Source organism: Phaethon aethereus, assembly GCF_964289735.1.
Source record: "Phaethon aethereus genome assembly, chromosome: 15".
Classification (NCBI taxonomy): Eukaryota; Metazoa; Chordata; class Aves; order Phaethontiformes; family Phaethontidae; genus Phaethon; species Phaethon aethereus.
This window is the reverse complement of record NC_138591.1, coordinates 5,331,296-5,358,158: the sequence shown is the minus strand read 5'-3', so window position 1 is coordinate 5,358,158 and position 26,863 is coordinate 5,331,296. Positions and strand designations below refer to the sequence as shown.

At 38.7% G+C, this 26,863-nt stretch overlaps 1 protein-coding gene across 1 annotated transcript; it reads right to left on the bottom strand.

Moving 5' to 3' along the window:
• Positions 1-1,633: 1,633 nt before the first annotated feature.
• IQCE (IQ motif containing E) lies at positions 1,634-26,558 on the bottom strand (the record flags this gene model as incomplete). Its single annotated transcript, XM_082006553.1, has 22 exons — positions 1,634-1,764; positions 6,009-6,142; positions 6,835-6,965; positions 7,969-8,064; positions 9,178-9,201; positions 9,905-10,000; positions 12,308-12,410; positions 13,231-13,335; positions 14,111-14,319; positions 14,633-14,688; positions 15,192-15,349; positions 17,970-18,019; positions 18,432-18,504; positions 18,737-18,807; positions 19,317-19,367; positions 20,042-20,155; positions 20,850-20,920; positions 21,891-22,022; positions 22,313-22,453; positions 23,847-23,889; positions 25,105-25,152; positions 26,517-26,558. 22 exons carry the CDS (start codon positions 26,556-26,558, stop codon positions 1,634-1,636), a joined length of 2,079 nt encoding a protein of 692 aa, XP_081862679.1.
• Between the last annotated feature and the right edge of the window lie 305 nt (positions 26,559-26,863).

Sequence of the window (26,863 nt, the reverse complement as noted above, 5' to 3'; positions counted from 1 at the left end):
ATAAAAATCTTATATTTAAAAGTGTGCTTTCTGTTTACAGGACTCTTTATTATTCCTTGATGACAAAGAAACCATTAGGGTCTCCACAAAAACTTCACTCTGTATTTGTAAAATTAAATTCTCCTTCCAGTATCATATATCTAGTTCACCTTAGAAAACCCCCCACACATTGTAATGCCTATGAAGGACATTGGCATGATAGTAGGAACTCCAAGGTCCTCCTTCCAGTCAAGAAGGGGTACAGCCTACATAAAATATCTGGAAAGATTTTCCACAGCCCATTATGTCTTTGGTCCTGCCACGGACAACAATATTGTCAAATAGCGTTATTTCTAGATGTGGTCTTAATTTCTATTATTATCCAACCTACCACTTCTGTTCCTGAACCAAACTACAGGAGTTAGGTTTTGCATATTATGCTCATGCCAGTCCATATCCCTCAGAACAGAGCTGGGAGTACCCACGCTTTCCAGCAGTCAGCCTGGTAGCTTTAGCTGATGACAGAAGATGGCTGTGTATTATGATCCCGCTCCCAGCCTGTGATTGGACTTACTGTGCACTCGCAGTATGTGTGTGTGTGTGTATATATATATATATAAAAAAAAATATATATATAAATGTATAAAAAAAAAGTGTGCACATAGTAATGAGAAGAGAGATCAATAACAGCAAAGAAACGTCAGACTTAAAACCCCTTAGTGCTCAGTGTATGAGCAATCTAGTTAGGTGAAAGTTCCAGACAATCAAGTGACATAAGCTAGAACGGGACATAAAGCAACATATCTCCTACGTCAAGTGTTTTCACATATTAGAGATGACCTTGCATAATCCACTCATAGTTGTGATGCAGAAGCAGAAAAGCAGTCACAAGGGCATCCTTCACAGAACATTCCTGCTATTATGCACCTTCTCTGACAAATACAAAAAATTGATTACATGATCGGACATTTCAAATACAAAATGGTACTATACATATCATAGCAAGCACACTTAGAAAAAGCAATAAATAAGAAAACCCTGCTGATACAGTAGGCCTAAAATAGCCCTATGACAAATAAATGGCTTTCTAAAAGCCTTTACAAGGTCTGCAGAGACTGTAAATGTTTGGTATAAATATAAACAAAAAAAGATATTAAAGTGTGACACAGTAAAATTTTTAAATACAGAGGACCTGGTAACAGATACAAGCACTTCTTCACGTACACAGGCTGAAAATTGGAGCCACGTCATTAATCGCTTTCGGATTAGATGAAGTATTTTAGTCGACCTGAAACAAAACTTTTGTTTGACATGAAATAGCTTAAGGCTTTATTGCTTTCATTTAAATTTGACAATTGAATTTATAATCCTCATCACGAGACGAAACATAAAAGTGTTTTGTTTTAGTTTTTAAATCCAAGCTCTCTCTGCGTACCAGGACGATAAGGTTAACAGTCAGTGGCCTTTAGCTTCTTTTTAGTCTGCAGAGACAACATATCAAACAATTACTCATTTATAGCTGAAATAATGACAACTGTCATTAAAAAGGAGCTGATATTCCCCCTTTTCTCATCTTTGACATGCTTTATCTTGGTAGAAATAGTTTTGTTTGTGAATCAAGTAATTCAAGATCACCAGAGCCTGTTACCAAAACTTAAAAGTGGGTGTAGTTTTTCTTCATCTGCAACAACGGAGAGACAATGACAATATCATCTGAATCATCTGAGTGAGCTTCATCCACAGACAGAGAGGGAGTAGATTGTGATTGCTTCTCAGAGGACCTGGCTGAAATGATTACAAAGGAAACAAGGTCATCAATAAACAACACTGACAAAAACAAGCCCTTCTGAGAAGTGTAATATTCTCTGAGCCATTAAGTTTCCAGAATTACCTACAGTTATGAATAACTCTGATCTATCTTTTCCTGCACGTAACTATTACTGTTCCCCTTTAATGAAAGAGCATGCATGGCAAGTGTTAAGTTGACATACTGACCATGCGTGATTTGTCTTACTGTCTTTAAATCTTCGCAAGTGGTTACACACCACAAAGTAAAGCGATTTGATACTGAAGCCACCTCAGGTCATAAAAATAAGTACTTATTAGATAGCCAGAAAAGGAAAAATTGACCCAAGCAAGCTTAAGCTAAGCAGAAAGATCATAATGAGAACTTCAGTCAGGTATAGAGAAAATGGAAATCAGTGAGGACAAAAAGGATGGAAGCTCTCAGTGATTCTCTTCTATCTTTCTATCTGTAAAATACCAAAAATATTATTCACATGCTGTACTACCTTAATTAATGACAATAAAAATGGTGACCACACCATGGGTTTTTTGGGGGGGTTTGGTTTTTTGTTTGTTTGTTTTGTTTTTCTTTTGCTGCTTTGCTGTTTTTCTGTGTGTGTGGTTCTTTGCAACTCCTTCATTCCAATATTTGAAGAAATGTTCAGGGCATGAACAGACAGAACCCTAATAATTCCAGTAAATACTGGAAAATCAGAGGGATAAAATGGATATATACAAGGCCCCTAACATCTGATGAGCAGAACTAGCAGCCTGTATCCTCTCTGCAAGACATCTATGAACTAAATGACAACAGCTATTAATACTTCCCAGCACAATATCCTCCCCTCAGCTCCACTTATTTTTCAGTTTAAAATACCAATTCTCTGAAAACAGTATCTCCCAGAGAAGAAAACAAATCAAGACTATCTGTGGTAGGGAGAGGAAACAGACAAGTAAGAAGCCATACACTGAGATTTTGACACTGAAATGGAAGGAAAAATTGAGGGCACACAGAGAATATTACTTGGGGAGGAGACATGCCATGGGTCTCATAGTGAAATAAGAGGTTCCTGACACAGGAAAAAACCTCCTGGTATGGAAGAAGAGGCATACACAGCAACTGGAATGTGGAATAAAAAAGGGGCTGCTAGCCCAGAAATAGAAAGAGAGTGACAGACAGAGAGCCTGTGAATGGAAAGGAGGAATGCAGGGAGGCCATTACATTGACCTCAACCTACAGAAGCAAAAGAAACACCTGACTTTCAAGTTAAGTGAAATTCTTCTCTGCATCGGTCAACAAATAACGCAAGAGTTTTTTCAGGAAGATTTATGAGCCAGTAGTACTGGTGATAAGGATAAGCAAAGAGAACTTCCAGAAGCAGGCATGATAACTAGAAGATGCAACTCTAACAATAAACAGATACTATATATGAAATAATATTGCCCAAATCATTCGATTATATCCTGCTCTTGATGTCTGAGATTTTTTGTCCTCATCTGCAGTTTAATATACTTCAGAGTGATAACTTTATCTTTGTGCTTTTGAAGGGGTAAGCACTGATTAGACTTAAGGGTTGTATATAAATTCATTATGATTTTAAAAAAGCCTCAAATTAAGTTAACAGTTGTATCCACAGTGGCTAGTGATACGCAGAGAGAAATGCTGCCCTTATTCAGGATTGCTGTGCATGTACAGAACATATTCTTCCTTCCTGCCACTCCTGATAGAAAGCAAAAAAAACGCTAAGTTTCACAGACTAAGTTGTTATTATCTGTTCCATTTCATGGGAAGCACTGTCCACATTCTGAACACAAGTAAATCAGCATCAAATGTTACACCAGCTTTGCTTTTTTTTTTTTTTTGAAAACAGAGACATCTAACCTAATGCAAACAATTAAAAGTCTGCAATGCTAGACCAGGATTATATAAATTTATCCTATCAGATACACAAGGTTCTTTAAAACACATTTTCATCTTTCCCATTCCTCCCAAAATAATGCTGGAAGGCTAGTAAAATTAAATGACTTACTGCAATATATACTTTCACTGAAGTTTTACGATCATTGCAAGATCTAGAGGTCACAAAATGCAAGTTTGGACGTGCGACAAATGAAACAAGAGCTTGTTCAACAGCTGCATGATTTAAAGCTAAAAGAATTTGATTGTTTTAAATCACTCAGCTGTTAAACAAGCTCCTTGTCTCATGCACTTTCCAAGCTGCAGGATGACCAGTGAAATACGTTACATCAAAAACCAATTTTGCTAGTGCATTTTTACATCAGTCATGAGCTAGGAATGACAGATGTTGGACTTTCAGTTAACTTTAACCTGCTTAAGCTACATGAATTCAAATGGCAAAAAACCTGCTATAACCAAAGAGATTGCCGAGGGGTGACATTTCTTCATAGAGGTGGCATTTACACCTGAATGCTCTCCTTCCTTTAGTAGGTTTTTCCCAATTTGTCTTTTGGGAGAGTTTAGTTAAACCCCCCAAGGCACCAAAAGGTAACACTTCACAGAGCTACTTAGTGCAAGACAGTCTTTCAGGCAGCCATGCAGTTGCAGAAGCACACATCCAGTATGCTTCTTCACAAGCTGCCTAGATACATTCTATCTTCATCCCAGATTTTGAAAATGTCTCCCATATTCGTAAGATCAGCAGCAAATATAGCCTGCTTTGCTCCCAATCTCTCCTTCTTGATATTCACCAGAAAAGGACTGCAAGGAAAAAAGTTTGAATGCTTATGGCCTCCACTCTATCCCTTCTGGTATAAATCCTTCCAGAACTTCTTCACACATCACTTCGTGATCATAATCTGCAATAAAAGTTAGCTTTGGAAACTTCACAGCTAGGCAGTGACTGTGCTCTATTAGTATTCATACTATTGCATTTACCAGACTAATTTCATCTTACATCCTTCTTTGGGTCTTAGAAGCACTTCTTCAGAAGCACAAAGCATTTTTTAAAATTATTCTTTCTCTTTGGGTAGAATATCACAACTGATTTACTCTGGGTTTAGATTGAGCATACCAATAATGACTACTGCAGTACAGCCCAGGCAAAACAGGATGCTGCAGCATTTTTTTTCTGGATACTGTCACTACACATAACTAAAATCACTCCAAACTCTTAACATCTTCAAAAGCAAGTACTACCTACTCCTTCACAAAGTAGAATATGCTCCCGAATATGGAATACAGTAAAGTTTCTTAAACATATTTTCCTTCACTGAAGGGTAACCTCTATATTTATAACCCCTGCAAATCTAGCTTACTCCTCAAATCTTGGCGAAAGAGCCTCAGCTGCTTACAGCATGCTCTGTTTCTAAGCAAGTCTGCAGGGACTGTCAGCTTTTCATTGACAAAAACCAAGCTAATGTTTCTCAGGTCACCCTCAAAGTTGCTCTTTTTTCTCTAACTGGTCCATAAAAGCCTAAAATATCCCACTCTGGATAGAACCAACCTTTTTCAATTTGTTTTTAACTCCTTTGAAGCTGCATGTCTAAGACTGTCTTATCTGCATCATTGTTTTGCCTTTCCTACTCAGTACGTCTAACATCCTCCTAAAAGCCTCTTTGGCTTTAACTCCATCTTCTCACAAACAGCAATGAAGAACTCAAGCAGGAAACCAAATGGCATAAGAGCCATAAAACCCCAACATTTTCCCAGTTTGTATTATAGCAGTACTAGTTGGCAAGGTTATCCAGGACTTAATTTTTCCCCTTACTGCAGCAACTGATGACTGCTGGAAAAAAAGGTGACTAAATACACATCTGACTAGGACACTTCTTTTCACCAGAGTTTCTAAAGGGGACAGACATAAGTCAGGATGGTGAAAATATTCTCAGCTTGTCTATGGCTTCAGGCCCAAAACGTTGTGGAAAGTACCACACTACAGCTACAAGGCTGGGAGGACTGAAAAGGAAGTAGAGAGGCAATACAGGGGAACACCATGTTCCTTGCAGAATTACCACTCACACCAGAGACCTTCCAAACCACAGTTGTGAAAAAAAGGCAAAGCACTGTGAGGAAGCTGATACCAAGACTGTCAAAGCTTTTCTTTTTTATGTAAGGGACTGTGTTTGCCAGTACAAGCGACATGTCATCAAATTAAAAGATGACACACATACAGAATCCAAGTATGCATTTGCCCATGTGTGTGCATGTAAAGATGTTCTTTATAAAATTGTGTGTGTGCCCACTCAAAACACATACTTTTGATCACAGAGGGAAATTAGATTACCAGGAAGAGATGACATAAAGATTGAAGGAGGTCTCTGGAGCACTGCTGAGACCGGTTTCTTCTCTGTAACGTAAACTGAAGAATCTGCTTTCTCACTTGGTGCACTGGACGTAGAGGGCCTGCAAAAAGACATGCTGCATAGCATGGTGCACAGAACAGTAATTGCTGTTTTCAGAAGGTATGCTGAAAAGCTTCTCGTGTTGCTAGCCTCCAAGACAAAAAGCTCATCACCTGCAGAAGTGAACTCAGACACAAAAGTGAGGTGACAGCTAGGTAACTCTCCTTGTAACCATGGCAGCCAATATTAAAAACTTTCAGAGCAGTAAACCCTGGAGAGAAAGGAAGCATTTTTCAAGACAGAGTCACCAGAAATCTAAGCAGTAAGCAAAACACTGCATTCTTCCTGAGCTAAGTCACTAGACTGTATAGAAGGTGGTATTCTAGCTCTTCCCTGTTCTTCCTCCACATAACCCTTAACTTTTACATCAGGGCTTCAGATTCACTTACAGTAAGCGAGTGTACTAGCAATCAGTTTCGTAACAACTGTAATTTATTTTATTTTATTGTTTTTTCCAGAAGACTAACTATTTTACTTTTCCTCATTGCTATGGAGAACATGCAACAGGATACAGTAAGACTACTGCTGCAACAAGAAACCCTTTTAGTTGCATACTCTTTGCATTTTCTCACAAGGAAGGTCTCCCTTGTCTTTATTGGAACAATGGCCTTGTTCTCCTCCTCTGCCAAGGAACCCACACTAAAATTCTATTTAAAAAAACCCGACCCCTCTCCTGTAATGTTGCAGAAATGTCCATTCCTCACTTACCTCTCCTCACACAGTAGTTTACGTGCCAAGTGAGCCCTGAAAATGGACTGGATGAATGTCACAATCTCATCTTTCTCCTTGCCATCAGAAGACAAGCTCAAGGAGTTTGACATGGAATTCATGCAGGAGTTCTGCAAAGCAATCAGATTAAAGAAAACTGACCTTTTACAGATTGCACAGAAGCTTGACAGAAGCTTTCCCAATCTTAACTCCTGATTGTGAAAGTGGTAGTAAAGCAAATATTCCCATCTTTTGGTCTGCAGTCTTTAAGGTCCTACAAGACTAAATCAGCAGGAAATGCCAATCTGATCATCACAGAAGCTTTGAAGCATCTGTATTCAATTAACGGAAGAGCAGACACCTGCAAGGAAAGTTCATTTATTTTCCCGGAAGGAGGTAAGGCAACCTTCATGATGGATATATCTTCTGCTTGTATCAGGCAGAGTATTCAGTCCTACATTGGGCCAGTTTACTGAAACAAAAGTGCAGGTAAAGTACAATGAAAGGGACAACCTGGATGGAGAATTACGAATTAACTTTAGCCTGCTAAAGGTCCAAAGTATGTTCGTATAAGTTGGCAAATGATTTACAGAAACTAAATGTTTAATTGGTAAGGAAATTTTTTCATATTCAGAACTGAGCAATCTGGAGCAAGTTTGACATGACAGAGGACACTACAAGTCTTTGGTTGAGCATGCCACACACAAGACTCCTTTAATTTTCAATTCAATCAAAGATGCTTTCCAAATTCTTATGTCTGAACTTCACTGAGAAAGGTTTGTCTGTTACTACAATGATCCAGTAGTGAACACCTGAGAGCAAGTACAGTTTTAATTCAGAGTGCTATTGAAAGAGTATGTTATTAGCTGATGGGAGAACCAGAAAAAGAGAAGAGACCTAGTTACAGTCCAAAGAAGAAGCTTTACTTCTAAGAAAAACTGTGAATTAAAGAAGATGGAAAGGGAGGCTAGGGAATGAGTTCAGTATCTTTCCGGTATTACAGTGGTGCTGCCAACCAGTGCATTAAAACAACATTGCTGAGTGATTCAGAGAATTAAGTCTGGAAGTACAGTACTTTACTCTATAAACTAAACTTAACGAGATGTCTGGACACCCATTTGACCCAACAATTACCTTGCTGTGAGATTTTGCATCATGCATCCTGTTATTCAGTAACAGTTTCTGTCGAGCTAAATGTCCTCTGAAAGCTGCCTGAAGCATAACAACTGCCTAGCATGGGAAAGAAGTACGTACGTGTTAGCTCCTTTGAAAGATGGCAGCTATAAATTAAAACAAGAGTCCAGAGGGAAGAGGCACATGGGGAAAATAACTTTTTCTTGTGCAGTGGAAACACCTTGATGTCTTGACATTTTCTTATGTTTAAGGGATACACACACATCCCCATTACTTCACAGGTACTCTGCTGCAACCCAGAGAATCCCCAGCCTGTGACACCCCATAAACATACACATCCATGGTTTAAAGTAAATCTGGGATGCATTCATGATTGATCTTATCAAATGCAGTTAAGTTCTAACTGCCAACACTAGCCTGTATTTCACAAATAGAGCAACATGCTCCCATTCCCATATTAGATACTGGGCACCCAGCAGGCTCTGTGATGCTCTGGTACAAGCATAAATCAAGCCAAATCTGGCAGACCTTGTGGTGATCATCCTGAACACAAGTTGTTCCTCCCTACTTAGAGACTTTACTGGATTCTAATCAACAAAAAGCGTCTATATGTAAAACAGCATGTTTGTGTCACATGGTTAGAATTTGTCCTAACTTCTGAAAGTAGGATTTTTAATGTTCTGGAGGAAACAAGTGTAACATGCTACGTTGCGCTATTTGAAAAACAGTTTAATCAAAATCTTTGTGCAAAACATTTATCAAGAAGTGACAAGTTTGTCAAAGTCAATTTCTTCATAATACTCAGACATTTGTCCTTAGCAAAGGCTTCAAATTCCTACTTTAAATCTTTCTGAAGACTCATCATGGTGAAAATTAAAGCATTATTAGAATTACCTTATATAGAAAAAACTTTCCTGTCTGTTTGTATCAAATTTTGTTCAACATTTTCAGAAGCATTCATCTTACAGAAGGTACCAAAAGTACAGAAAATTTGAAACCAAAAGCGGAACACTTTGACAAGATCTATGAAACAAAACCACGATGTCAGAAGGAAGATCATGAGCCAGCCTGAAGAACAAACATGATCTTGATATAACAGTTCATATTACAATAAAACCTCTTTAAAAATAAAAAAAAGTTACTTGTTTGTGCTTTGATGCAAATTAAATCTGGTCTACTGCTTTGTTGGGTGTCGTAAAACACACTCACCTCATCCAGAGCAGTTTCTTCTTTCTGAAATGAAAAATGCATAAGTTAATGCCACAAATACATACAAGTTCTATCTAATAAAAATTTTCCAAATTTTCCCCAACAATTAGAACGCACAGAAAACACCTGTCCCACCTCCCGCTGAAAACTCAAACAACAAACTTAAGGGAAAAAAAGCTTTTTATCTTTGAAAGATGTGTGGATAGTTCTTTTGTGTTTAGTTTCCTAACAAGCAATTACAAGACCCACCTCACACCATATGTCCTATATGTGGAAAAAGCAGCAAGCAGCACTATGTTGTTGCCCATAGAACAAAATTTAAGGTTAACGGTTTTTTTTTCCTGTAGATAATTTTGTCTCAGTTGAGTGTAACTCGATACATAAAACTTCCTGTACTGTTTGGAGGATTTCTGCAAGGGGAATTTAACTTCTTAGTCATGCTCCAAGAAGGCAACAGCAGCAGTGCTGCTTCAAGCACTGCTATGCTTCCTTAGTTTCTCTGCTCACTCAGACTCCCCAGAAACAACAGGGTACCAAGGAGCAAAGGGAAAAGAAGCAGCAGGGAGGACTTTAAAAAAAGCAGTGGAAGAGAAGATGGTGGTAAGGAATCACACTGGGAAGCACTGCTGCAGTTCCTGGAGCCTGGCAGCAGGTTACTGTAGATGCTAAAACAAGAATAAGATTCAGAGGAGGATGTCTTCTCTGCTCCCTGATAGGAGAGTCTCACCTTGTTGCAGTACACCTTCCACTGTCTCTGGATGATTTTGGCTGCTTGTTGCTTCCTGTGATCGTCTTTGCCTTTAACTGTGCAGGCTGGTGAAGACTGCAAAGGAGAATCTTTAACTTAGTACACTAAAGACACAAGTTGGAATTCTACGGGGGAAACAGGTTACAAGTGACTGGGAAAAATCAACACCAGAGTTGTTAAATGTTCATCTTGCCTGCAGGGTGGAAGGAAGTTAAAGAGGAAATTCTTAGTTCTGAATACTGCTCATGTTCAAATTCATCATCTTGATGACTGTTACAGCGAAACACATTCCTGTCCCCATTTTAGCTGTTAGCAGAGCATGGTAATGGAAAGATTTTCATTTACACATACTCCTACTTTTCTATGCATTGCTAAAGCAGTAAGAGCTCCAACAGCAGAACCCGCTGCTTTGTTGATTGGAAACGGTTTGTCTGTTATTGATGACTGGGAACAAATGTCAGAATACCTAATTTTGCAATTCTCCAGGAAAGAGCAGTATTAATTAACCAGGGAGCTCTCTAATGTCTCATCCTGGCAACTGCGGCCCCATAATCATCTGTTTAAGCTTACTGATGAGTTGGCCATCATATGACACCGACAAGACTAAGAGCTTGTGTAAATTGGCATAACTCTACTCTTCTATCTTGAAGAAATTAATTAGAGGAAAGAAAAACAAACCAAGAACAAAACAAGATTTTGTTCCAGAGGTTTATTTCGTCTGAGGTGTGGTTGCATATTCCACCTCTCACCATCTGATGCTTTTGATCCCTAATTATCCCATACTAATTGTCATACCTCACTTGCCAAAAAGTTAACTACAAGACTAATTTAATTTGTTGGTGTAAAATTTCAAGTAGAGAAACAAGAGATTTTACAGACTCTGAAAAAAACCCCTCTTGATTTTGTGAAAAGAATTTATTTATAACCTAAAAACGCTGAGTTACAAGCTTAAGTTTAGCAAATGGATCACGTTATATTAAAAATGACAACCTACTATTAAAATGAAAAAATGGTAGGAACTTAGTAATAATTACAAATAATGGGAACATTTCAATAAATGGATGGTTACTGGCCAAGAATATATATAGTCTGCAGAGGAAAAAAGGAGCTGTTTATTGGCTATTTTTAAAGACTCAAGTTGTTTGGTATTCAAAACATCATCTAGCATCCACCAGCCTATAACACAAAAAAATAATCTAAAGAATTGCAGACTATAATAAAAAACCAGCATCCTCTTAAGCTGGTGGACATTTTTATTCATATTTTTACTACCTGTATTTCAGGGTCTATTTATTTTTAAGTACAAGCTATCAAAATCCCCAGTAATAATTTTCAACTAGTTTTTAGTGAAACAAAAGAGATTTAGAGATTAACGTGACCACACTGCATCTGAAAGCACGTCTGTCAGTGCCCATTGATCTCTACTGACCAGTAACAACCTTTGGCAGAGGGACATAAGATTGCAAAGATATCAAGTTCAGTCATATTTCACAAAAAAAAACCCCAAAAAAACAGCTGACTACAGAGCCCCATTTAAGACTGTCCAGGGTTAACAGATGTACAATTATATTTATTAGATACTGGAAAACCCAGAAAGAAGAGGTTACGAATATCTCAACTCTAGGAAAACTTCAATTCAAAGGAGATAAGGGTTTATTTTATCGTACTGACATCTTTCCTAATTCTTCACTCAAATGCTGATTCCCATCAGCAGTGGAATTAAAAACCCCTTGATTTTCATGATGATGAGTGCTCTACATCCTGTAAACCTTCCCATGAAAAAGTATCCTGCTTCAATCCACACAAAAAGGCTGATGAATATTTTCTGAGTGGACAGTACATGTGTGCTAACTGATCACCTAACCGGCATAAAAATAATTGAAAAGGGGTTTTTTGTCTTTTGCCAGTCTGCCAGCGAGCACACTTACCTATGCCTCTACCCTTTATCTAACTGTCAATTCCTACAAGACCTCCTTCCCTCTATAAAATTGGACTAAAATTAGCTAAAGGGTTCAGATGTTATAAGAAGATACAAGCAAAACCACAAATGTCTTTTTTTTTTTTTTAGAAAGTAAGGCAAAAACCCCGAACACTTAAAACTGTAAGCTTTTTGCAGCATTCCACTGTGTAAGAAAAAAGCGATAATCACTAAGAGAACAGCTCCATAAAAACGCCAAGTTGCAGTGGCAATTATTGAAACAACTTATCAAACAATGCTGGGAATTAACCATCACTCAAAATCTTGATGACAAGATTTAATGCTACTCTGAAAAGATACAACCAGTGGCTATTTAGACTATCAGCTCAATTTGCAATGTATTAGTTAGATGCAAGGGAAAAAAACCAACAAACAAAACCACAAACAAAATCATGTGTCTGTACCTTACTAACCTTTTCCATTGAGTCTTCTGCCATTTGTCTCTTCTCTTCTGCCAATTTTAACTCCAATTTCCCTACTTTCTGTGTCAGGTTCTGGATTTCCTCACTATGGTTGGAGAAGCAAAGATATTTATAGCTAGAAATTTTCTGTTGTTCCTGCTATGAAATAGGTTCAGTATTTTCAAAAGATTTGGTTGCTTTGTTGTTTTAAAAAGCTAAAGTAGGCCAAACCGCTCAGGAAGACACGACATATATTCTCATAGTAACAGACATAACATTAATTCACAAGTTGTGACAGCACAGCCTTATGTTAAAATTAAAAAAACAACAAAAAAACACACCAAACCCAAACAACTCCCAAGTTTACAATGGTACCCTTGATATTATTAATAATGCCTCTAGATCTGATGACAACGCATTTAGATCTGATGACTGACAAATATGAAACTGTAGCAAAGTCCCTTCTTACAAAGCAATAATGAAATAACTTTTTTTTTTTTGCCACCCTTGCACAGGATTATTATCAACAATTACAGAGAATACATGAAGTAAATGGAATGACATATTGGTAATAGTCTAGAAGCATAGGCTGAGGTAAGGTAAAGACACTACAGTTTTTTCCTAGAAAGGAAAAAATGTCTCTAAGCCCAGCATGGCAGCTTTCCTTTTCCATTTATCTTAATAATTTTTACTATAATTTCTTATTTTTACTATACTTCCTAGTCTTCCACTTCCTCTAAAACCACTGCATAGAATTCTTCCCCTAGTAACCTACTCCATCCCTCCAAAACAGTTCTGCTTAAATGAATTCCCAGCTTCCTGCAGTTCATGAACTCCTATGGGTTTTAAGCCACTTCAAAAGAGAATTATACTGTAACAGATATTTTTTTGGTTCCGAAAAGATTTAGTAATACAAAATATGATACCTCAAACTCTGCTCTTCTGTACTCTTTTCTTCCATCTTATTCTGCCACTTCTGCAGCTCCAGCTCCACTTCAGCCTTAGCCTGCAGTAACTGCTTGATATCTAATCTACAAAGGTATAAGGAAATCTAAGCAATACTTAAGACATTCATACTTCAAAGTAGTTATTTTTTGTTTAAACTTCTAAATAAAATAGGTTTTCTCAAATTTGTGAAGTAACTATTTAATTTTTCCTTTTAAACAAGATAAAATGCATTGTTCAGAAACAAAAGGCCTTTTTGCACGCTTTCACTACGCGTTTTTGTTCAGAGGCAAGTTGACGCAGGAGGCAGTGTTAGCTGTGTGCACATCTCTGCTCACGATCAGATTAACCTGTCTGCCCTTGTGCGCTGACACACCAAATGCATCCAAGCAATACAAATTGCAAATCATTGCTTACTGGGGAGAAAAAAAGTCACAGTGCATCATATGTCTGAAGGCAGGCTTTAAATGGAGAAAATGGTAGATCAGGACAAAACATCTTGGGAAAAAAAAAAAAAGACAAATTTTTACAGAAAAATATTTGCAAGAAGTTCTGCGTAAAGTGACATAAACCCTTCAAAGGCTTTTCAGCATGGCTGGCAAAAAATACACCTTGAAAAGTGTGTCAGAAAGAAGCAGAAAGTCTCATTTTCCATCCTCTCACTGACATTTTTTTCTGCACTGTAATTTTACAACGCTAGTAGGCCTAGAAGAAGCTTTTGAAATAAAAGCAGACGGGACCCTCAAAATTTGTTTTCTTGATGAAAATATGAGGACATATCACATCATTTTACAACGTGATTGGAAATAATTAAATAATTTCCACCTACAAAAGAACATCTCAGACAAGAATCGCACTTACTCTTTATTGAACAAGAGATTTTGAAGCGCCTTCCTATCACTCTTCAGTTTCTTCACTAGCCCTTGAAGGCGATGACATTCTTCAATATGGTCTACCTGTTGAGAGGCTGGATGATCCTGGTCTACAGAAGGCGAAGATGACACAGCAAGAAACTGTGATGACTCACTATCTGCTGATGATATCCTGGTGTTCTCCATGGCACATACTTTCTGAATGGGATAAATTTACACAAAAAAATACAAAAGAGAAAAGAAGAAAATTAAATTTAGCATAAAATGATTGTATTTAGGCCATGAGAAAATATCAAATGGAAGTTAATTCTAAAATGTGCATCTATATGTAACAAGTATGGGAAAAGGAAAAAGGGAGGAAGGGTACATGGGACAGACATCAGTTCACATGCATAAGCCAGAATGCACAAGGCTGATACACTGAAGGACTACATGCCATGAGTAGAAGTCAGTGGTTCTGCATTTTCTGGTCAAAGACAGGTAAGATAGCCACATGATTATAATCACTTACTTTTTCTAGTTCCAAAATCCGCCTCACCAGCCTCTGTCTGCTCCACTCACTATAGTCTAAAGACAATAACAAAGACTTGAACATGAAACTGTATCAGTGATGCAAAATTGTTCTTGCTTTTCGAAAATTCTATCCGTATGGAAAGACTATCTAAAGACCTCTGAATCCCAACTTTAAATATGCAGCCATGAAAAAATAAGAATGGTCTTAAAACATCTGACTTTACACCAATTAGTTCAGAAATCAACATGAGCCATTCACATCCATCAGTTTTCAACAACTGAAAAACAGCTTTCCAGTGAAACATTAAATCTTCAAGTGATTCCAGTCCAGAATTCACAGGGATAATATGGGAAACCCAGGTCTGACTGGAGCAGCATATCCAGAAGTCAGAGAGAGACTCCTATAAGAAACTTCTCATTCCCATCTTTGATCCTCCTGAATCTTCACCTTTGTAATAACTCCCTTATTCTTACCATTGTAAGGTCCTGCTCTCAAACACATCTTTCAAGCATACCTAACTCCCTTACCCCATGTTCATCAATTTTTCAGCACGTACTTTTTATTTTGTTGGAAGGAGGAGAACTGCTCAGTACATGATCTAGATCTTCTTTCAGCCTCTGATTTTCATTCTGCAATTCCTTGATGTTCCTGGATAATCTCAGGACAGCAGCATTCAGTGCCTTCAGTCGTTTTTGGGTATCTCTGCCCTCTGCACTTGGAAATAGGGTCAAAACCAGAAAGTTAACTTAAAAGCAGAGAACAAAGCAGCAGTGTTAAAAAGTGGAACAGCCCACTATTCAAGTCAGCTGGCTAAGTAAACTGTCTCAGTTTCCCCCAATAGCATTTCATAACATTTTTTACTTGAGGAGTTACCTATCCTTTTAGGAAAAAACATGCAAAGACCATCTTGCTGAACACTTTCACAATTGTTTTAAATTGAAAGAAAGATGAAACTTTGAAAGTTCTTTTATTACTTTTACTTCCTCCGCCACTCTTTCATTAATGCACAAACAAATGTGCTTGTATGAGTTTTACTTATTTGGTTTTCTATTTGTTTTGTTAACCAACCTTATAAAGCTTTACCAGCACTCTATGGACCACTGAGTTAAAAACACTTCTCTTCAGCCAATTGGGAGACTCTTCCAAAAAACTGTTCAGCATGGAAAGCTAACCTGTGTGCTCTGAACTGCTTTCTTTCATGTAAACAGATTCAGATTGGGAGAGAGAGGGCTATACGTAGAGGGAGTAACTCTCAAAGCCAACACACAAGTGTATTGATACTGTGAATGCTGTTCTAATGTAAAAGAAACTATTCCTGTGAAAGAAAACCCAGAGAAATGTCTTTCTTCATTAAGATACATTTCAGTCAATGAGAGATTTGAAACAGATTTAAAGAATACAGCTAACAATGATGTGATGGGAATAAAAGGCATCAGAAAAGGGAAAACCGGCTACACGTGAAAACTGTTTTAAATATATTACAGTGATTTTGCGTTTTTAGTTTTTCTAATAGAAAGGGGAAGAAATCTCAGCTTCTAGATGTGCAAGTTTGTGACGTTTGTTCACAAAATAGATTTCTAGTGAGATGAAATACTTGTTCTGTATCGCTATGAGAAAATTCTTAAAATCTTACTTCTGAAAACAAAGTTCTGAAGTAACTGGTGGACCTACTTTTGGACAAATGCCACTGCCAGTGACAATCACAGAACAGTTTGTGAAGGAATCTTACATCCCATCCACTGGAATAATTACAAGGTAAAGAGGGAGACAGTCTACAATTAATATATCAGAGTGAAAAGCTGAATCTAATCTACATTTTGGAAATTAAAAGGAAATTAAGCCATAAAAACAAACAAGTAAGGCTGTCCAGATGTCATGGATGGCTACTCATACAGCTGTCCCAAACAGAAGGGGAAAAAAAAACAGTAAAAAACAAAACACAACACACCACCAAAAATGGAATGATAGAATTCATAACCATATCACTGAGTGCCATTATTTTAGGCTCATCAAAACCTAAACGAAAGAATTGCAGACCATTTTGAGGACTTGAAAGGTTGCCTAATTTCTAGCTACAATTGGATACTACAGCTTCACACATAAATAATCATATTTCAGCATTAACACTGAAAAAGAAGAACTACACGCCATTCACTTCAGCCAGAAATAATGTAGGCAAGCATCATACAAGAAACACTCTCCTACAACTCTTTCTATGTGCAGAGTCCTGACCTTCAACATCAATTATTATTTCAGTGTTCAGCCTCTCAAGTAGAGAGTGACAGTCATATAATTGAGAGAGACTGCCCTGACCACTGCTTTTTGAAGCTATGAATAAATGAGGACAAGGAAGAGATGTGATGATTCATTTTCACCTATAAATAAATTAGGTGTGATGGCTTACAGCCTCGAGAGGCTAGTCACTGCATGCCTGAGCCAAAACAGATTTAAAAAAAAAAAAGACAAAAAAATTGCAGTTTTCAATCCACAAGAGACAGTGAATTAGGGAAACAAGTAGTATACAAAAAGACCCATAAAGAGTTCTCATGTGTTTCTATCAATCTAAATAATTACTTGCAAAATTAATGTAGCTGCTTGTACTTAATAGCAGGAGGGCAAGCATATTTTGAAGTGATGTGGTAACAAATTTTCCTATTCCATAAGACTCTACTACCCTCTTCCCAGCTTGAGTAACACTCACTTGCATAGATGCTTTTACTTTGCTCTCTTACTGGAGCTTTGTCTTTTGCCTTTGTGCTTTGATTTTTATTTCCTCTATAGACAATTTACCATCACCACCATGTATAAACCTGCACATTAGTGACAAGCACTAGTACAAGCTTCTCTGACAGCGTCTTACTAGTGCCACTCATGGATATCTCACAAAAGGTACCCTGACCTAGCAGATATTATCCTCTCGTGCAGAGAGACCTAATGTTTACTCAAAAATACCTTCTTTGCAGCATACACCCCAGAGCAAGATGCAGAACGGACTCAAGAGTAAAATGCCAACATCTAGTGAGTTTGTTTCAATCACCAGTGATATCAGAATAGGTGTGATTATGGGGAAGATGAATTTTATTTAACAGAGAAATTTTAAGAGCTTTCATATACTTTTTAAATAGCTCTTTTTTCCACATCCACAAAATGACCTACCTACAAGAAAAAAAAACAATGCCTAAGACATATGCCAAGGCTGAGAAGCCAAGCAAAGTAGTACCAAGAAGCAAATCCAGCTGTTCCCATGTAGTTGTTTCCCATCAGTTAAAGTAGTATATGAGTGAAATATCAAACACATATATGCAAACGTTTGCCTCAAAAGAATTAAACATACTTTTTCCTCATAGTCTCAGATTTTGCCAGGAGGAGTTGGAGACGATGAACCTGTGAAATATGAAATACAGATTCCGTTAAGGAGCTAGCTGTGGAAGCCAACATTGCTAATGCAACACATTTGTCCATTAGGTGAAAATCAGAACAAGACTCTTTGGGTAGTAGAGAGGCAACGATGCCATCACTGAAAATCAGGCTACTGTTACATTGGCATTCATCTAGACACTTATGGATGTACATTAGTTTATTTCTACTTTTTGGTTAACACACTCAACTTATTGAAGAAAAAAGGTTTTTCAGTACATACATTTGGAGCTGTGAGAATATCTATGAAAATCTGATTCCAATGACAGGTGCAGCTAAGCTGTACGAAACCCATCTAAAACATTCCATTTATACTTCAACTCAACAACTGAACAACTTCCTCTCCTGTAAGCACATTGAAGGACCCTGTCAGATGTACCTCTTCATAGTAGGTTTCCATAGCTATCCTCATTTCTTCCAAATTAGTAGTCTTCATGTCTGCCTGGAATTTGCTGAAAATAGCATGATACAAAAAATAGTTCAGTCAGACCAGCAAATATGCTGCAATACCTGTTGGTTTCCAATTTCTGGGTGGGGGGTTTATAATTGCTAACATGTTCTCAGAGTTCACTAAAACGTCTTAAGGGACAGAAGAATACAGATAAAAATAAAGGAAATTTGAAATCCATTTTGTTCATTTCATCCAGTACAAGCCTCTACCCCGCTACACCCACAAAGTCATACTTAAGAGTGTTGTCTTTCTCCTTGCACTGTTGTTCTAGCTTGAGAATCTTCTGCTTCAATCCACTAACCACCTACAGAAAGAACAAAGAGCTCATGAGTCCCAGAATAATCCAGCTCTTTACAGAAATTCCACTTCTCCATGATCTTGCCTTGTCTTTATAAATTGTACCTAGCCAGATATACTTATTCCTACATCCTTCAGTATTTGGTAAATCATACACGTCTGCTACCCTGTGACAAAGATAACACTAATGAAATCAGATCCCTCTCATATCTGTGGTAACATAACCAGCTTAATATTTATACACAATCATTAAATAAAAACAACTCTGCCCATTACCCTGATAAATTCAAAGCAGCAAATAATAGGGAGAAAACTCCCTAAATATATTCAAGATTCCCTAAAATAATGTTAATTCCAGATCTCTGTTACGGGTTTCTTATCTGACTATAGAAATAATGGTTATGTGATTCCCTAATTGCTTATTCTTTCTTACTTTTTTTTTTTTAATCAGTAGTGTTTCAGCTTGGCAAGAGGAAAAAGAAAAATGAAAGCAAAAGGTAATTAAGAAACTATTACCCATCCATTATCAGTCTTCTTTTCTGACAAAGCTCGTGCCAACTCCGAGGCCTGCAAGAGAAGACAGATAAAGCAAGTGACCAACCTTGCTACTTTATTCTACTGCCAGCTCTTTCCACAGAATTTTCTAACCTACTCATCTCCACAGTCATTTCACAGTCCAAAAACTTTAATTCTGAAGTCCCTATGCTCATTGTTTTGTATTAGGACACTTCTCCCAAGATGTAGATCTGCACACAGAAAATGACAGCCACAAGGAATTCAGTGAAACTCAGGTCTTCTAACTATGACTCTAAATGATTCTCAGCCTCATGGGTCTGACAAGAAGGCTCATCTTTTGCTTCCTAGTTCAGGACCACATGCATCAGTCACCATGCAAGAGGCTAACTCCCTTCTACTCTCAGGCAAAATATTCAGAAAGTGGGCCTCTAAAGAGACAGCATTTTAATTTTACCTTCACAAATTAAAAGTATCTTTGCTAAATAAACTTATCTGCACAGCATAGCATGTTGAAGACATGCTTCTTTTGAACTGAGCTGGACTGGTGAGCTGAGATACACAGAACAGAAATCCCTTTGCATTAACCAACCACTTCCCATATTCAAGCTCATCATTCCTAGAAACCAACACACTACAGACTCATGAAATTTAGAGAGACAAGGAGAAGAGGATCACACTGCACAGCACTCTCTTGCCCCACTTTTACACCCCCAAGAAATAGTCACCCTGGAAGGATCCAACAGTTGTTCAATCTGTTTATTCTTTCTATTGTTCTCTTCTTCTAGTCGACGGAGCTTAGTTTTCATTCGATCTCCCTCATTTTTCTGAGCTTGTATTGTCTAAAAGAGGGGAGAAAAATCATAAGCACATTTCAGAAATAGAAACACACTGACTTTTCACATGGAAATGTGTTTTGATGACAATAACGATCAAATTACTATGGTCAGGATGAAGCATAAGGAAAAAAGAAGAGACCATCACACTGGAACAGGGCTGACAGATAAGGGAGGTGACAGGGCAAAGACAAAATGAAAAGGTTTAACAGAAAGGCAACCTTACACAAATGATCTACAACAGCCAAGATATTTGTTTATAGGTATCCCTAGTGTTCAACATGCCCAGTCCTCATCTTTCATACACTGCACTAAACTGACAAATTGTTGAAGTGTGATGGGTAACAGCTGAGGGGGGGCAGGGAATAAAAAAGGGAGTGGGAGGGGAGGTGGAAGGACAAAGAAACCAAATGCAATGAACCTTTTCAGCGTCCAGCTAAGGCCATGGCTGGGGTTCAGGACTGGCTATACTTCAAGGCTTCCACATCCAGTACTCAGAAGTATCTATCACACCATAAGAACAATGAAATTGCCTTAAACAGACACAAGTGCAGTTTAGCCTTACATTACAAATGCAAAAAAGATTTGGTGGATGTCCCAGTTGTAGAAACCAAAGTATTCTGAACCAACAAGGCCTGAACATCTACAGGTGGATGGAATGATCCTATCACTTTCTATGTAAGTATCAGAGAGACTGTACCTTTTTCAATTCTATAATTTCATCATACATATCTTCTTTTTCTTTGTAGTCAGGAGTTCCAGGAATGTAGCCTACAGAAAAAGGTACATAAAATAAGCAGATCTGAAAGAAGTATTTTTAACTAACCAGAAACCTTACAATTAAAGGAAAATATCTAGAACAGCACCAAAATAGGAAACTAGGTGCTTTTTTTTTAAAAAATAAGCAAAGAAATTAATTTCAGAAATGAACATGAAATGGAGATGTTACTGTATGAAAAGTCTGCCAGATTTTACAGCAAATGTCTCCTAATTACTTCTCTCTGGTGCTAGATTAAAATATCCATCTCAAGAAAGATATACACTTCACAGAAGACTGCAGTCTTCTCATCCCAACACATCAAATATTTACAAAAGCTTTCTAAAAGATGTCCAGAATACATTTTTCTATTTATGCCTAACGTGTAAAAGTCTATCATCTTTTAAAGGTGTCAGAACTATGTATTACCAGTTACAGTATAGATGTCATTTTAAATGGAAGTGGGATTTTTAAGTTTATGGTTCTCCTTTAAAAAATGTAGGATAAAAGTTTTAAATTTTGCTCTTCTCATAAAACTCAATTGATTTTAATATCACAACCACATGATAAAACACTTTCTAGAGAAGTAAAAGGAGTCAATTACATAGAATTTCAGGCAAGCAGATGGTTTCTATCAATGGTGACTAAACTATGTTTTGCAAAGTCACAACAAATTGTCTACAGCTGGCCCATTCAACCTTATTATATTTGCAACATTTTCAGCTGCAAATACATGGCAATTTTTGCAAGAAGTTCTGAAAGCTAATAGTGATTCATTGCTCAAAAAAATTTGGAACCCCCTGTCTTATGCAATTCAGAAACCTCAGGAAGTATCCCATGGATCATATTTTGACACATATATTTTAATAGAGGTTAAACTGAAATGGCTCTTGCTTTACTAAAGCTAAGATCTTAAACAATGTGTGTTTTTACATGGAAAAAAAGATCATTAACTTGTATCTCCCAGACCATTAGACAGTTTACCATTACTAGAAGAACGAGAATGTTTTGGCTTCTTCATTCCTAGAGCTTCCTTCAAATATTCTGGAGTGCTACTAGAAATGTTAGTTCGCATATGCCCCATGTCAACATCTGATTTCAGAGGATGGTTCATTCCTGTCAACAAAAAAGGAACAAAAATGCAAAAATCAGGGATAATTGTGAATTAAATTTGTGGATTTATTCTGAGCAAATGCAACATAGAAAGCTCCAGATGCTGTTAATTATTCCCTCTGTAAATTCCAATGCTCAAGATCAGATAATTCAAACCACCCAAATAAATAAAGTGAAATGACTTCCTATGTAGCCTATAATCAAATAAAACCTATTTTTAAGAGTTTATATGTTAAGCTGTCCACAACACTGAATTTTATGCACACGTGCAGATAAAGTTTCTATACTAATACCTTGTTTCAGTGATCCCAGCCACAACTGCCTCGAGTTTTTTACAGCTGTACTCTCAAGATGCGCACTGCCTACTCCCTGCAGAGATCGCCAAACTGCAACTTTTTTAGGATACAGTTGTGTGCTAGAGCTGTATGGAGACTCTAAAACAAAAGAAAATATCTCAGCATTACCTTAAAAAGCTCAAGGTCACAAAAATTCTTTCTTGTGCTTCAGAGCTCCCAGACACAATCCTATCACTTGTAAAAGTCAAAATTAATAGCTTACTACATACTAGCTTATGCAGAGCAATGGGACATTCACCTAAAAAAATCATGATAAAGAAAAAATCCCATTCCAAAAAATGAAGAGGCTTAGAAAGAGGCATAGTGACAGTAATATGATCCAACACACGTAGAAATATTTACATGTACAGTTTGGATGGACCTCCTCAAGATACCTGCATGTCCAAATTCATACATTAAATTGACCTTTCAATGAATGTAGACACAAATGTCTTACCAATGAGAAAAATATGTATGGCTAAACAGACAGAAGTAACTCTATAGCTACTAATCCAATAGTGATTTTCTTGCAGTAATCAAAGAACAGAATTGGTGTAATGCAACTGCTGGGGAGCCCCTCACATTACTACTTCAGGTATGGCAGTCAGGTTAAAATAAAATACTGACACTAATTCCACTTAAAATTATTAATATAGCTATGCACTGTATGGGCTAAATAGTTAGTCTTCAACTTGCCAACAGAAGTACATACAGTAAGAAGCAATGTCACAAACATCATAGTTGAAATTAAACACCAATTTTAAATTCCATCATTTAGGCAAGCAAAGGGATGTCAGGAAAAGACGACAGATGTACATCTACCAGAAGAGCATGCCTCAACCTAATGCAATATTTAAAAGTACAACATTATTTAATTTATTAGAAACAAAACAAAGTAACAACAAGCAGCAACACCTTGAGGTGAAGTCGTCTTTGAAACATTCACTGAAAGTATAAAAAGGAAGGTAAATGGAAGAGTATAGCAAGAAACACGAATCCCAGAAAAATGGACATAAATCCACATTAAATCTGCAGATCTAATAATAACATTGTACTGCTAAGGTCATGTAAAAAAAACAACAAATGAAAGAGAACTGCTTAATCTACAAACATAGATATCTACTGGATGGTAGGTAGCTCCAGTAATTCTAGATTCTTTCTAAACAACAAGTATCAGCATTTTTCTAAAAAGACAAAGAGAAAAAGAAATTCAGAATGCTTACCATTATAAGGGATAACATGAGAAGCAAGCAGGCTATGCTGGAGAATCAAGAATTACAACCGACCCACAAACTTCAATATTTAGCCTATAAGTCTAACTTCACTGCTTACAGAACAAATCTCATACAGGTGAGGTCTGCACACACCAGTGAATAATTCTGAGGAGAATAATAAGATGTTGTTTCAAGTAAATCTTCCAGTTCTTGTGTCCCACAGATCTACCTTGCTCTGCAATAATGGAAGCAGAAGACAAAAATTTTTGAACACTTACTTGGTGACTTTGGAGGCTTGTGAAAAATTTTCTTCTTTAACTTCTGGAAGAGAATAAGAATTTTTAATGTATTTAAAATATTACGCTCTCTAAAGATTTTAGCATATAATCTCAAAATTGTCTTCAATCTCCATTTTGTATGAAGTGCACTTGTTCTAATAACACAAAATCTTCTGTGTAGAAAACAAAAACAGTAGCATTAAGTATATGCAGATTTGGCCACAGTAAGAGTCGCCAGAATTAAGGTGGTGCCTACTGAAGTTTTATGCTACAAATAAAAAGTAGTCTATTCATGCTCAGTACACTAAGACCTTCCCCATCAGTATTAAATACAAGTAGCACTAAAATCAAGATGATCACAGAGTGGAGGCTGGTCTGTAGAACCATTTAGCTAAAGGAATCACAGAATCACTGAGGTTGGAGAGGACCTTCAAGATCATCAAGTCCAACCATTAATCCAGTGCCACCGTGCCCCCTAAACCATGTCCTGAAGCGCCACATCCACGCGTTTTTTGAACACTTGCAGAGATGGTGACTCCACCACCCCCTGGGCAGCCTGTTCCAATGCTTGACCACCCTCTCAGTAAAGAAATTTTTCCTAATATCCAATCTAAACCTCCCCTGGCGCAACTTGAGGCCATTTCCTCTTGTCCCATCACTAGTTAGTTGGGAGAAGAGGCCAACACCCTCGTCACCACAACCCCCTTTCAGGTAGTTGTAGAGAGCAATAAGGTCTCCTCTCAGCCTCCTCTTCTCCAGACTAAACAACTCCAGTTCCCTCAACTGCTCCTCGTAAGACTTGTGCTCCAGACCCCTCACCAGCTTCGTTGCCCTTCTCTGGACACACTCAAGCACCTCAGCATCCTTCTTGGAGTGAGGGGTCCAAAACTGAACACAGTATTCAAGGTGTGGCCTCACCAGTGCCGAGTACAGGGGCACAATCACTTCCCTACTCCTGCTGGCCACTTAATTCCATTAAAACTCCGTAAAATTATCACTTAGGCCCGTAACTTGATAGAACAGCAAAATGAAGCCAAACATCATTTGCAGCCCCCAGTGCTGACAATTTAGAAGGCAGAATTACATCTGGAATTAGAGGAGGTTTTTGAATCAAACTACGTTGCAATGACATCGTTAGCTCCCCCCTCTGAAGGGTCTCTCAACAATGAGGAGGCATCACGTGGAGGTAGTGCGTGCAAGCAGATGCTGAGAGGCCTATTAAGGCATTCGTCCGCAGTGCGCCATTAATAAAACTCACCATTTCTGTATCTGACTCACAGGTTCTCACAGACAGGCTGTCATCTCCCTAGGAAATAGAGACATTAACTGTGACATTTGCTACTAAGTAATTGATTATAATACACATCCAGAAAACTTCATATCCTTTTAATATCACAGCAAAGTTTGAGTGCAATAAATTCAAATGGTAGATATGTCACCACTGTTGCAAAAAACAGCATCATTTGCTCAAACACAAACATTCTGTGTGCTACAGTGCAAGTCACTTCAGACCCTAGTCACAGAGACTTAGGCTTTTCAGTGCACAGCATTACAACAGCTTGAACCTTCACGTGTTCCATCTTCCAAGGTGCTGGTTCTGCATGAATTTCTCCCCCAGTAAGAGTTAAGCAGTAACTCATCTGTCTGTCCATTTCCTCACTCACTTGTTCCTGCCCTTGCTATGCCATGGGAACATTCAGTAAACTCGACTAGAGAAGTGATCAGGCTGAGGAAAAAAACCCAAACCAAGGAATCAAAAGTGGTTAATGCTTCCTCAGACTCACTTGACAAGTTCCCCTTCTCAAATGTAAGCATATCCATAGCAGAAGAAAAACTTCCACTTTCCTTTCAAATTATCTGAATTTATGCAGGTCTCTCAGAAAAATCATTTCCACTTGCGATAACTCCACAGCGCTCACAGCTGCAGCACCATTCTTTGGACAGATGCTGATCTATCTGATTACAAGAGGCAGGGCGAAGTCTTTTTGAGAACCCTGGCTGACAGAATGAGAGCTGGGCTTGACAACCAACAGAGCAGGCAAAACAGCTTTTTGTGCTGGCTGAGAGCAAGCAGGTATACATCTCGCACACCATGTCATGGAGTTTTTAATTTCCTGAGGCAAAGCTCCTTGCAGCACGCTGATCGTTTTTGTTATTTTAAAGCCTTTTTATCACTCTGGGAGATCTCTCTCCATAACTGCAGCTCTCACATTAGGAATGGGAGAATTGGAAGGTGCCCAGCCTTGATAGGAGATGGTGAAAAACAAAACATTCACCAGGATATAAATGTGCAATAACAAAAAGACCCCAGACCTTGGAAACCCCCATAGTCCCTTTGCTCTTGCAAAACAGGCCCTACAAGAGCCAGCTACGACATACAAGAGAACATGGTGGCTCCCACCAAAAGGCCTCAAAACCTCCATCTGGTTGCCGAGGGGGGAAGGAAACGAACGCTAACACCGAACCCGCCCCCCCGCGCCGTGCTACCGGCCAGACAAGGAGATGCAGGCAGAACCCAGAACCCCGCGGGCTGGAGAAGGACCGAAGCCGTTCTCCTCCCTCTCCTAGCCACCACCTCGCCTGCCTGGCGAGCCTGAAGGGGCTCCAGGCTTTGCCGCAGCCCCGCGAGCAGGCCGGGGCTCCTCCTCCTCCCCGCTGCCGACTCCTTACCAGCTCCCCCTCCGCGGCCGCCTCACCGGCCCCCCAAGCCATGGCGGGAGGATGGCGGGGAGGCCTCAGGGGGTGGCAGGGCGGCGGGGGTTGCTTCGGGCCATGGCACCCGGCACGGAGCAGGGGGCAGCCGCGGCGGCCTGGGCTGAACGCAGACCTACCCGCCCCCGGCACTTCCGGGTTGCGGAAACCATGGCAACCAGCGGAGGGGCGGGCTCGGCCGAGCGGCGCTCCACCCTGCGGCCGGGGTCGGTGACGCCTGCGCAGAAGGGCTGGGGGGGGGGGGGGCCGGGGAGGCCCTCGCGCAGGCGCCTGCAGCGGCCCCGGCGCCGCCTGCGGGCACAGCC